The sequence below is a fragment of the Calonectris borealis genome, chromosome 22 (genome assembly GCF_964195595.1).
Source record: "Calonectris borealis chromosome 22, bCalBor7.hap1.2, whole genome shotgun sequence".
Lineage (NCBI taxonomy): Eukaryota > Metazoa > Chordata > Aves > Procellariiformes > Procellariidae > Calonectris > Calonectris borealis.
In genome coordinates this window covers 1,462,874-1,476,274 of record NC_134333.1, presented here as the reverse complement: position 1 = coordinate 1,476,274, position 13,401 = coordinate 1,462,874, and the positions used below count along the sequence as shown (strand labels likewise).

At 41.6% G+C, this 13,401-nt stretch overlaps 1 protein-coding gene across 1 annotated transcript; it reads left to right on the top strand.

Moving 5' to 3' along the window:
• The first annotated feature begins 4,762 nt into the window (after positions 1 to 4,762).
• On the top strand, positions 4,763 to 5,748 carry LOC142092064 (olfactory receptor 6X1-like). Its single transcript, XM_075171801.1, has one exon. The coding sequence runs from the start codon at positions 4,763 to 4,765 to the stop codon at positions 5,702 to 5,704; it is 942 nt and encodes a 313-aa protein (XP_075027902.1). The 3' UTR covers positions 5,705 to 5,748.
• The last annotated feature ends 7,653 nt before the right edge of the window (positions 5,749 to 13,401 follow it).

Sequence of the window (13,401 nt, the reverse complement as noted above, 5' to 3'; positions counted from 1 at the left end):
TCAAAAGTGTAGGGGTGATGTGGAGGGAATATATTATGTACCAGGCATATCTCTGGAGGTGTCTGGCTTTCAGGACACTTTTAGAAAGGCCGTGGGGGAGAGGGAAGAATTCCTTTCAGAAACATGACTCTTCCCTAAAAGGTAGCGGAAGAAAGTGTCTTTGCCTTATTCCTTTGAGGTAAAGAGAACATTCTTGCGTGTGGGAACTGTGTACACAGGAACTATAATCTTCCTGCATAAGATGCCAATAAAGACCATCCAGAAAGCTACTGGCGGTAATCAGGCGTGTGCATCTTGAAAACCAGCAGTTTCAGCAATCTGGCAGTGCTGCTTTTACAGACTCCTGCTCCAGATGTGTGCTCTGAACTGCAGGTTTTGGGGTTGTGCTGGCTGTGGTGGGGCTAGCCACGAAAAATGAGCTAGGCATGAGAACAAGGGGTTAGAAAAGGAAAAGGATACTTGGGAAAGATTTCACCCTCCCCCAAGTAGAAGTTCACAGTTCAGTTGCTGAAACTTCTTCATCTCTTCTGTTCTTTTCGGTTTGTTTTGGGTTTTTTTTGTTCGGTTGTTTGGTTCGTTTTGGGTTTTTTTACAGTCATTAATCTTTAGTGTTCTTGTTTCCTTAGCATTTGCAAAACAACCACATCGCTTTGCAAATTTGTGTCTTCCGGGTGTTTAACACCTTTCTCTGAAAACCAGCCTATTCCGCTAAGGAAAGGTACGTGCTTGTGTTGCTGCCCGCAGTCAGAACCTGCAAGGAGCTCTGGCTGCAGGGAGATATCTCGGGAGCTCCGGCTTTTTAGTGCGAGCAAGGTCTGATTCATTGCTGGAAGGCTTATGGACAGTGGTGAACAGCATGTTTCTCAGGGATGCGTAACACTTTCTTCTGGCCTCAGGTTATTTGCTTGCAAATAGGATGTGCTGATATTATCATTCATGCTCACCGTGATCCTCCTTTTAAGACTTTCAGGGCAGAACCTTTTTAAATTATCCACCACGATGCATGCAGTCCACTGCAGGTGGTTCCCAGGAGGCTGTCAATCCCAGTACCCAGTGGGATAATTCATGCATGGGCCTTTTTGTTTCCACTTCAGACAGGACAAAACAGATCTCAGATCATATTCTTGTTGAAAAACTGAATGCCTTAAGGGCCCAGAGAAATGGGTCAAGGGTCACCTTCCAGGAGACCAGGGACTTCTGAGATGCCCTGAAAAAACCTGATACCCAAGGTAACGACAATGTCCCGCTGAGCTGGCTGGCAGCAAGAGAAAGCTGAAGACCGAACTGGTGATGGGTCTCGCCAAACGCCAACTCCCTGTCTAGCCTGTCGAACTTTCAGGAGTACCAAGTACTGGAGGGGCACATATCTCATTTGCATACAGATAACGCAGGGCTGCTAAAGGTCCTTGAGGTGGGAAGGGGAGGCTGCATTTTTCACTGTTCTGCTGTCTCACACGCACTTTGATTTACTGACATGTTCCACGGATGGGAAAATTGCTGATAACAGATCTATTTCGGTCTGAGACCTGTTGAAACTAAACCATTAGTGGGAGCAACAGGGAGGGACAAAAAGGCTGATTAATCGTCCCAGAGTGCTTATGTGTTCTGTTGGCAATCCAACTATCAGCTGGTCATCTCTCCTGGTGCTGATAACAGTACTTGTAAAAAGTGCCTGTTAGGCTGTGATTGTCTTTATGCGCCTTGCATAATAAGAAGAGAGAAAAAGCAGCATCCTTAATATAAATGCAGCTGGTAGGAGCAGGGGTTCATCATCCAACCCTTTGTCTGGGTCTGAGGTAAATGTTGAGTCCCCGTTGGTGTTTTTGAGGGCTGTCTCTCTGCTGTGGACTGACTGTGGTCAGAGCTGGGGGCTTTCTCCTGTGTAAGAAAGAAAAAGGGGCTGCTTTAAAACCCTGGGTGTTTGGGACAGGAAGAAGGATTTCAAGCATGTGACCCAAGGGTAGTGAGACAAATATCTGAGAAAAAACTCATCAATGGTTTGTGAAACTCTTTGACAACAAAATTAAATGGGATCAGGGTTGAGGGTGGGAAGGAAAAACTTGCAGGAGCCAAAACTCTTTGGAATTCTGTTCTTGCAGATGGAAATGTTTGGAACTTTGGATGGAAGCTGCTGTAGCTGAGCTAGAGCAAAACCACAACGAGAAAAACTTCTGCATGAAAGCTCTTATTTCAGTTTGAACCAGGATCATTCTGTTGTAACAAAAATCCCTAGTTCTGTGCTGAATCGAAACAAGCTGTTGCTTTTTGTTATGAACATGGGTGGTTTGCTTAATAAACACCTGAAGGCTGATTCAATCTTTATCATATCATTAATGCTCCCCTCCCTTGCATATGTCTGTATGCAGCTATCTTCCTTTGTTTCTGCATATCTGTGCAGTTATGTACACGAAACACCGTCCTGGCCCATCTGTCTGCTGCTCAGCTGTGTTCTCTGTTCGTAATCACCCATCAACCTCCACTTGTCCCCAGTGAAAATAGCTTCATTATTTTCTTTCTCTTAGCAGTGAAGGAATATAATTTTTAACTCCCAGTGGAAGCTTTCAACTTTGGTGTCAAACAAATTTCAGAACATTTACTGAGCCTGTCACCCATGCCCCCCCGTTCAGATGAAGTGGATGTGCTCCTTCCTTGTCAAAGGACTTCCTTAGCGAGAATTAAGGTGAGATAGAGAGGCATGTGGGACAGAGAGCTTCATTAGTGATAAAAACAGCCTAAAGTTTATTAAGTTAATTCAGGAATGAAGCTGCCATTATGGTATGGCAGTATACTTCAGAAAGAGTTCTCAGAACGGAGAAGTTTGGGTATTCTGTTCCCACAAGTCTTCTGCACTCACTCTACTATCTTATCAGCAGTTGTTACCCAAGGCATCTTACCCAGAGGAGGCTGTGTAGACTTGCTCACAAATTTTGATCATCAATACCACCCAAAATGAAAAGAAACGCAGGGAAAAAAAATATGGATCCTTATATTCATTGAATCCATAGAGCTGACATACTCTGCAACAGCTGATTCAGCTGAGAATTTGGGGCTCTTTTCATGACTCTTTACAAGATTCTAATTTTTGTTACTAGTTAAGATACTTTGCATGCTGATTTATTAATTAGGCTGCTTTTTAAAGTTCTGCAGACCCCTCATGGCTTTGAAGTGATCCATTTTTCCCCTGAAGATTTCATGTTGGATGAGCTGAGTTAATTGCTCCTTCCCAGCCAATAGTCTTTGCACAGCAATGGGCTTTATTAAATGCCTGTGAATGTGCAGTGGAGCTACCTGAATATCTTCCCTCGGTCTGGAGCCACTCAGCTTGCTTAACAACACCACATAGAGAGGTTTAATTATATGCCGAGTATAGACATTGCTGACAGGTATTTATCTCCCTTCCCTCCTCAGAAGATATTTGTTATTTGGGATGATGATTTTAACATTGGTGGCTTGTTCACAAATGTGAATATCTTCCTTCCATTTTTGTGTTTTCATTATTCAGAGAACCATTGGTGGCTACTGAAGGTAATCCAGGCCCTAAAGAGACCGAGGCATGTGAGTATTATACTCTAAGTGTTTTAGGACAAGAAAAAGAAAATATTTCAGAAAAATCTGCTGTCCAAGAAATTTAGACTGTTTGCTCATACGTGTAATTAGATTGCATGATAGAAATAATGGTGAATAGAGACACGATGTGTTGACATTAATGTATTAGTAAGGTATTCCTATCCTAAAGCAGGGAGGGGCAGAAACTTGAATGATTTTTAAAATGTACTTAGGAAGGGAAGATCATGATTTCTACTCCCCAGTCAACTTAATGCTTATTTTGATAAGCACGAATGAAAGGACAGCCAGAACATTTGTTTGTTTGTTTGTTTGTTTTTGTAGTAAAACTAAATGCATGAGCAATTAATAGGCTTAAGATGTGACTCTCATGCTTTTTCTTACATTTAGGACTGCTTGACAACAACCTGTGAGGATGAAAAAGACCAAGGTAACAAAAAACTGGTGACGTAAATCTTCATAAAGCAGAGACTTAAAATATTTTCTGCATAGTCTATTTTTTAGCATGAAATAATTTGTTGGAAAGAGAGTGGATTCTTACATAAAGCTACGCCCAGGACAGACTTATGAAGGCTTTGTATATACAAAAGGTGATATACATTTCATCTCTGTTTAAACAATACATTTTTGGATAACTATTGCCATCCAGCTATCCTGTGTTCTGCTATGGACAACCGATGGAGAAACGCCTATGGTAAGAGGTAGTTCATGTTGCCTACGTCCGGATGGGGTTAACCACTTTTTGGCAGTACTCGGGGCTTCAAAGTAGGAGCCTAGATTAATTTTGACTAGACATCCATCTTTTAGAGGACATAAATTAGGGTGATGGCTCCCACCCTTAGAAATGTAACTGGTAGAGGGAATATTACCAGTATATATCACTGTCGATCATAAATTCTTCAGTCTTCTATACAGTCTTCCAGTATAAGAGAGATCACTTTTCCAACTGAAAAAGTAACTGAGAAATGAAACAGTAAAACTATTGTAAGGATCTCAAACCTCCTGGTTTCTTTAAAATAAATGTTAAAAAAATGGAAAATGTCTCTCATATATATATTTGTATACATACCTATATGCACATACACATGTATATCTCTGTATTTCCACTTTCCTACTCACTCGCATAAAAAACCCCCTGTGATCACTCCTTTACTTGCCATATTTATTAATGCAGAAATATACAAAGTGGAAGCAGAGGATGGAAAACCAGACTTTTGTGACTGAATTTATTCTTCTCGGTTTCCCCAGCCTTCAAAGGGTTCATGTTTTGCTGTTTGTGGGAGTCTTGGTCATCTACATTTTGACTGTCACTGGGAATGTCATCATCATCGCCACAGTGGTGAATGACAACACTCTCCACAAACCCATGTATTTCTTCCTTGGAAATCTGTCATTTCTGGGAATCATCTATGTCTCGGCTACTACACCCAAGTTTTTAGCCAGTCTTGTGGAGGTCAAGAAGTCTATCAGCATAGCTGGGTGCAAAGCCCAAGCCTTCTCCCACTTTTTCCTTGGTGCTACTGAGCTTTTCCTCCTCACAGCCATGTCCTTTGACCGATACATAGCAATACGCAACCCTCTCCACTACACCACCATCATGAGTGGAAAACTGTGTGCTCAGCTCTCATTTGGCTCTTGGATGGGTGGCTTTCTGATTGTCTTTGTGCAAACTGTTCTGGTGTTCAGACTGCCATTCTGTGGCTCCAATATCATCAATCACTTCTACTGTGACGTTGGGCCAATGCTGAAGCTGGCTTGCACTGACACTTACTACCTTGAAAGGCTTATTTTCACTGTTGCTACATTGGTTCTGTTTAGCACTTCCTTTTTGACTGTCATCTCCTACTTCGCCATCATTTTGACGATATTAAGGATCCCATCTACTTCTGGGAGACGGAAGGCTTTCTCCACCTGCATTGCTCATCTGACTGTAGTCATCACGCTTTATGGGTCGGTCATATTCATTTACATCAGGCCAAGAGGACATGCCTCACAAAATATGAACAAAGTGGTGTCCCTTCTGATCACCCTTGTAACGCCACTGCTGAACCCTTTCATTTATACTTTGAGGAACAAAGAGGTACAGACTGCCTTGAAAAAATCACTGACTAGAAATAAAATATTTGAGGTTAAAGAATGAGGACTAAAATGTTGACTTTTCTGCAGGCTCCTGTAGGAAACTAATTCTAGAAACCCCTTTGGGAAGTACACATATTGATAATTTTTATAAAGAAGGCAGATTACTTGGATTATGATTAGGCAGGCAGAAATACTGCCTCCTGACTGTGTGATCTGTGGACAATATTTGACTTACATACTTGGTTGCCTGTTCTTCTGCTTCTTTATTCTGAGATTATGCTTCCAAATCTTTTCCAAAAATCTTTCCAAAAAATCATAAGATTAATTATTTTCATTATCCATCAAAGTAAAAAATAAAAATAAGAAGGCTCTCTGCCATTTCCTGTATTTATTTGTTACTATGAAAGAAACGTTTTATGATTACAAAATTTAGTTCTTCTAAAATGAAGAGGCTGAGGGGTTTGTATTCATGTTTGTTGTGGCTCCACTGACTTTTAACATAGCAAAATCAGCATAGGTCAGCATAAGCAATCCTACTTGTTATTTATGTTATGTTCTGCATCATTGATGTGATTGATATGCAATGCCTCCCTAATTTCTGACATGATTATCCTGATCAAGAATATTGATTCTCTCATTGCTTCAACTGATTGTGTCATTTGAAACATATGATTTCCTTTAATTAATCCTTGTTTGAACTAAAACAAAGATTTAAAGAAAATGTTTCCTGTATGGTTAGACTAATCTCGGCTAAAGAGTAGGTATCCTCATTTAGATAGTCACCTTAGTCTCTCTTGTCAGTTCACCTTTGAATGACAAACTCAGCTGGTATTCACTGGCAAAATGGCTTCTCATAAGGAATTCTGGCCTTTTATTCTGAAGTAGATCAGAATTCCTTTGAGAAGGAAAAACAAACAAATGAACAAACCCCTTTAAAATTATGGCTAGAGTTTTTATACCTCCCTAAGGGTTTTTATATGCATTTCTGTCCTTGGAAACCTCCCACTCAGTAGGTAGCAACCATGAAGAGTCATTGAAAGTGTCAACCTTACCAGATGTGTTAGAAACGTAGACATTGCTGTAAATGCTGACCTCAGACCTTGCCTTTCTCAGTGTAATAAAATAATTGCTGCCAAGATAGGTGCTTTAAGAGGGCGTGCAGAAGGTAGTAAGCGTGGGCTTCTAGACAAGAGTATGTACTGTTTGCAACACAGGAAAGTAAAGGGGTGGAGGAATGGGCTTGCTTGTATGGTTGTTTTTATTTTGAGGAATAATAATTTGAAAAAAAAAGTTCTTTTAAAGTAGTGATAAAACAGATGGAAATCTGTTATAGGAACAGGCAGGGAATCAGACTCATGTGCATGGACAGACCTGTTCAGAGACATCAGCATAAACCTATCAGATGTGGTTTTAGTGGCCCTATTTATCTCATTTACAGTGTTTCCCCAGAAAAATTATGAAGGCAAGGTGGAAAACCAGACCACCCTGAGGGAACTAACCCTTTTGCAGTTCATCATAGGCATGTGGGAACTCCAGGCTTTCCTTTTAACAATCCTACTGACCACTCCTGTTTCAACCCTGGTATCACCTTCATCATCTGGATTGATGCATGTTAGGGGATGTTATAAGCAGCCACCACCTCCAGCAGCTCCACAGCCTGGTGATTCCTCCTGCCCGGCCGCTAGAGCCAAGCTTAGTGACCCGGGGTCTCCATCCCAGGTCAATGGCCATGGCTGCTGCTTTCCTCTTTGCAGGCTCAGCCAGTAGTGAGGCTCAGTGTGTACCCCAGAGACACGTGGGCACACATGTACACATGCAAAAGGACACTGACACGGTCAGACAGACTGCCACAGCCAAGGCGCTGCCATCAACAGCACCGACACACAGGACCCACATAACACACAAGTGCAGACACCCATGTCCCCACCGCCTCTGGGGCTGTCAGAGACAGGCGGCCACTAGTGCAGGTACACACACGACTCTCTCAGGGTTCACAAGCCACATGGACATTTGCAGGTGCCCTGAGCATTGGCACAGCCCCTCTGTTCTCCTGGTACCCTGCCCAGGTCCTGACCCTCTGACCCGCCCCATGGGTCCCCTACTTGCCGGCTGGTCCAGCTTGATGCTCCCTGCAAACACGCAGCACTCACCCAGTTGTCCCCCTGGCACCTCACACTCCACCCAGGTACCAGCACCAACTCCCTGCCCAGCTGATACCCCTGCCCGGAGCTGGGGCTCCTGCTAACCGGCTGGTCCAGCTTTAAGTTTTCTGGTGAACACACACACCCTCCACACACACGCACTTTGGGGAAGATACAGATACTCACCCCCCGCAGCAGCCAGCACCAGGCACATGGGCTGTGACCTGCGTTCCCGCTCGTGACGGGACGCCACGTGCCCACCAAAGCCGCTCTATCACTCCCCCTCCTCAGCTGGACAGGGGCGCAAGAATATAACAAAAGGCTCGTGGGTCGAGGAAAGGACAGGGAGAGATCACTCACCAATTACCTCATGGACGAAAGAGACTCAACTTGGGGAAAATTAATTTAATTTATTACCAGTCAAATCAGAGTAGGATAGTGAGAAATAAAACCAAATCCTAAAAACACCTTCACCCCACCCCTCCCTTCTTCCTGGCTCAACGTCATGAAATGACGAAGTCTCCGAAAAACTCTCTAAGACTCAATTTAGAGTTTTAGAAAGCAGGTATTCTTTATTGCAGCGCTGGACACACAGGGGATCGCTCCACCTAGTGTGCGTGCCAAATTACGTAACCATAGGGGTTAAATGCAATTAGAGTATGCATATTCATTACATTTCTGAGAAATAATCTAAATATTCATGATATTTCCTGGGATTCATTAACATATGCAAATGTCCTCGACACATGCACCCTTGTGCTCTTTGGTGGTCTTTCGGGGTCCTCTGGTGGTCGTCGATAGTCTTCATCACAGTGCCCTCTGGTTGAACTCAGTCTTCACGCATGCTCCATTAGTCCCTTGGCTTGGTTTACATGTTTTTCACTTGTAACAAGCTAGTTCATTCCAGTATACCTTCCCTATCCACCCTACAAGGTTAGCTTCTCCATCTAATTAACGTAAAGTACAAAGTTTCAAGGTACTTTTATCTATTGAATGTCCGGCCTATCTATTCATGAAGCATTCCTAACCCATCTACATCATTCGAACCAAGGAATCTCATGTCTCTTCACTGTTCCTTTCCTTCCTTATAAGGTTGTTCCGTTTCCATGGTTACTGCTTACTGGAGCCTAACAATGCTTTCAAGATACACAATTTATCTACATACTACAAACAAAACACCTGTTAGTTTCCTATCTTTAAACAACAAATCTTAACAAACTATATCCACTACATCAGTTTGAGACTTACGATATTGCTCCCTATCAATTCCCCCTTTTCTTTTGAGGGTATATAGTTAAAGCTATATCCCTCAATAAATTAAACTCCTTTGAGACCATAGAAGGGGAACTTCACTGTAGTTCTTCTATTAGTCTCACTCTCTCAGAACTTTGGTTTCCAATTACAGACCAACATTTCCAAAAACACTGTACTATTACATATATGCAAACAAAGCCTAATATAACAATCATAAGAATACCTAACAACATTTTCACCCATTGACTAAGGTCGGGAATCCATGAAGTTAACCATTTGAATGTTCCCCCTAATCCATATGAAGTGTCATCCTTCTGTATTTCATGAAGTATTTTTGTTTGTTTCCAGATTTCCTCTAGATCAGTAGAAATTCTACCCCTTTGACCTACGTATACACAACAGCTTGTGTTTAGCATTGTGCATACTCCTCCTTGAGAGGTTAACATCATGTCCAGAGCCATTCTATTCTGGACAATTATTTCTGCCAATTCAGACACTTCTTCTTGTAAGGCCTTTATAGCATCAGAGGTTTCGTTCCCAATTTTCTCAATCATAGCGGATATATTTACTATAGCTTTCTCTAATTCACCAACTCCTAACCATGGCAGAAACCATCGTGCGAAAGAATGGAACCCGGTGGGTTTCTCAACTAATGGGTTATTTCCACTTCTCCTACTTCTTCGAAGGTATGTTCTTAGCCACATTTTAGATTCTAACTTCTCAACCACAGTAATGTGTGGTACCACTGCTCCCAAAGCACGTATGCCTGACCAATTTGGTGGCAAGACCTTGCGGGCCTTGTTTCCACAAATCCAATACCAACCTTTTCCTTTGGGTACCGGCCATTTAAAAGATTCAACAGGTCTTAAGCCCCCAATATTTATAGTCTTACTACAATCAGAATAATTTCCAACAAAATCAGTCTTTGTTAGGCATCTGATTTGTCCATTTCTCTGGGGGGGTTACACCATTGTACACAGGTACAATATTTTTGTTCTGGAGTTGGGGTCTCAATTATCCATTCCTGTTCTTTCATTTCCCTGCTTACATTAAAAGAAGAGTTTCTCCACAGAGTGTTCCAAGATATACTATCAGCTAATATCAGTGTATAATACATCCAAGTCCCAAGTGTAATTTACTGCATTCGAGAGAGTTTCAACTTTAATGGTCCTGTCCTCTCAGAAGTCCATTCTCCAGGTGGAGCTTTCTTCACACAAGTATGGTGTATCCAGGGTATCTGCTCCTTGATCTTGATTGCAGTAAAGGTTGTCAGCAACACCTGGAACGGTCCCTTCCACTTTTCTTCCAGTGGTTGACCTGCAAAAACTTTGACATAAACCCAATCCTCTGGCTTAAAAGGGAGAACCGGTTGGTCTAGGCCCCTAGCTCTGGTTCCTAAGGCAACTTTTTCTATTTGGCCCAATTGTTTTCCTAGAGCAATCATATACTGTTGCAAATATCCTTCTCCTAACTGATTCAAATCTTCGCCTCTATATTGCAATTGCTATGGCCTTCGAAAGAGGATTTCAAAAGGACTTATGCTTTCCTTAGTTCTCGATTTTGTTCTGATCCTAAGCAACGCAAGGGGAAGCACTTGATACCAATATAGATTAGTTTCTTGACAAATTTTTGCTAGTTGTTGTTTATCAAATGATTCATCTTCTCAACCTGTCCACTTGCTTGGGGTCGATGCAGCGTATGTAACTGCCATTCAATCCCTAGCATTTACTAAGTTGTTGAACTTAGTTTTTTGTAGTTGTTTTTTTAGTTGTTTTTTTAGTTGTTTGTACGCAAAAGTGAGTACCTCTATCTGATGATATTACTGCTGGTATTCCAAATCGAGGTATAATTTCATTCAGCAATACTCAGATGACTTCTCGAGCTTTATTTGTTCTGCAAGGGAAAGCTTCTGGCCAACCTGAGAATGTGTCCATTAACACTAACAAGTACCGATACCCCCCTTCTCTTGGGAGTTCGGAAAAGTCTATTTGCCATTTTTGCCCTGGGATGTTACCCTTTCCAATTGTCCCTACCTGAACCTATTGGTTGTGTTAGGGTTATTTTTCAAACAAATTTCACACCGCTGCGTTACTTGTTTTACCACAGTATACAAATTGCGACCTACTATTCTTTTGTTTAGATCTTTGTACAAAGCATCTGCTCCCCAGTGAGTTTTGCTGTGCTCATCTAAAATTAATTTCCACGATATTCTGGAGGGTGTTATAATACGTTCATCTGGTGTATATACCCATCCATCATCTTTTTCTTTCCCTCCTAAGTCATCAATCAAATTCCTACCTTCCTTTGAATATTCTTCAGAGCCTAAATTTAATTTTAACACTTGAAATTTACCGTCTGGAATCAAAGCCTCAACTTCCGTCTTTTCTGCGGCTTGCCTGGCCTCGTGATCTGCCAATTTATTTCCAATTTCCTGTTCAGTGTTACCTTTTTGGTGTCCTCTGCAATGCATAATAGCCACTTTCTCTGGCAATTTTACAGCTTCTAGCAGTTGTAAGATTTCTTTTGCATGTTTTATCTGTTTTCCTTGGGCTGTGAGTAATCCTCGTTCTTTCCAAATGGTTCTGTGGGCATGTACCACTCCAAAGGCATATTTAGAATCAGTCCATATATTAATTTTCTTTCCTTTTGACAATTCTAGGGCTCGAGTCAAAGCAATTATTTTGGCTTTCTGTGCAGATGGTGCAGACAGGTAAAGATTTAGCCTCTATTACCTTATGGGTGGTAGTCACAGCATACCCAGCCTTACATTCTCCTTGCTTCACAAAGCTGCTCCCATCTGTAAACCATGAGTCCTCAGCATCCTCCAGTGGTTCTTCTTTTAGGTCTGGTCGACTTGAATAGATGGCTTCCATTGTCTCCAAACAGTCATGCACCACAGGTTCTGAGGTACCTCCACTGAGGAAAGATGCTGGGTTTACAATATCAGTAGTCTGTATATTAACGTCATCCTGCTCTACCAAAATAGCTTGGTATTTCAAAAATCGAGAAGGAGAGAGCCAGTGATTCCCCTTTTGTTCTAATACTGCTGAAACTGTATGAGAGACCAATACCGTCATTTTCTGACCCATAGTAAACTTGCAAGCTTCCTGAATGTTGAGGACGACCGCTGCCACTGCTCGCAGGCATCCGGGCCATCCTTTACTCACTTCATCTAATTTGGAGAAGTTTGCAACTGCTCTCTTGTGGGGTCCTAATCGTTGAGCAAGCACTCCCAGCGCTATGCCCTGTCTTTCATGAGAAAACAGCCAAAAGGGTTTTGAAACATCTGGGAGGCCTAAAGCTGGGGCTCTCATAAGTTCCATTTTTAACTGTTGAAATGCCCTCTTTGCTTCCCCTGTCCAAACTAGTTCTAACGGATTTTCTTTCAGTAGTTCATACTTTTAGTTTCACTAAAAGTCCATACTTATATATCCATAATCTGCGCCAACCTGTCATTCCAAGAAAGGTTCTGAGTTCTTTTACTGTCCTGGGTTCTGGTGTGTGGCAAATAGCTTCTTTTTGTTCATCTCCGAGTTCTCTTTGTCCTCCTGAGATTTCAAATCCAAGATATGTCACTTGTGATTGTACCAGCTGGGCTTTCTGTTGAGAGACTCGATATCCGCGTAATCCCAAAAAGTTAAGCAAATTTACAGTCCATTGCACACATTCTTTTTCTGTTTCTGTAGCAATTAAAAGATGCAATCTCTCGTGCTAATTGATTACCAAAGATAGTAGGACTATTCTTGAATCCTTGGGGTAACATTGTCCAGGTTACTTGGGTCTTTCTCCCTGTATCGGGATTTTCCCACCCAAATGCAAATAATTTTTGGCTTTCTTTTGCCAAAGCCAGACAGAAAAAGGCATCTTTTAAATCCAGTATGGTAAACCATATTTGACTATTTTTTAATTTAGTTAGCAATGTATAAATCTTCTACAATTTTGTTTATTGCTCTCAAATCTTGAACCAATCTGTAACTTTTGCCATCCGGCTTTTTCACAGGTAAGATAGGAGTATTATACTCTGACTCACATTCGACAAGTAGTCTGAATTGCAAGAAATTGTCAATTATTTCTTTGATTCCCTTTCGATCTTCTAGCCTCAATGGATACTGTTTAATTCTAACTGGGCCAGCCCCTGGCTTTAATTCTATCTTTATTGGTGCTGCATTTTTGGCCTTCCCAGGTATCCCAGAGGCCCACACCCCTGGATATACCTGATCTAAAATTTCTTGGGGTATTTGTTTTGCTTTTTCTGTTTGTATTAGAGCCAGACTTAAGACTGCGATTAATTGTTCATTTTTAATTTTAAATTCCACTCTATCCTTTTGAATGTTATTTCTTCTCCCAATTGTTCTAATAAATC

Excerpts from the sequence above, each read along its gene's own strand:
- LOC142092064 (XM_075171801.1), top strand. The coding sequence starts at position 4,763 with ATGGAAAACCAGACTTTTGTGACTGAATTTATTCTTCTCGGTTTCCCC.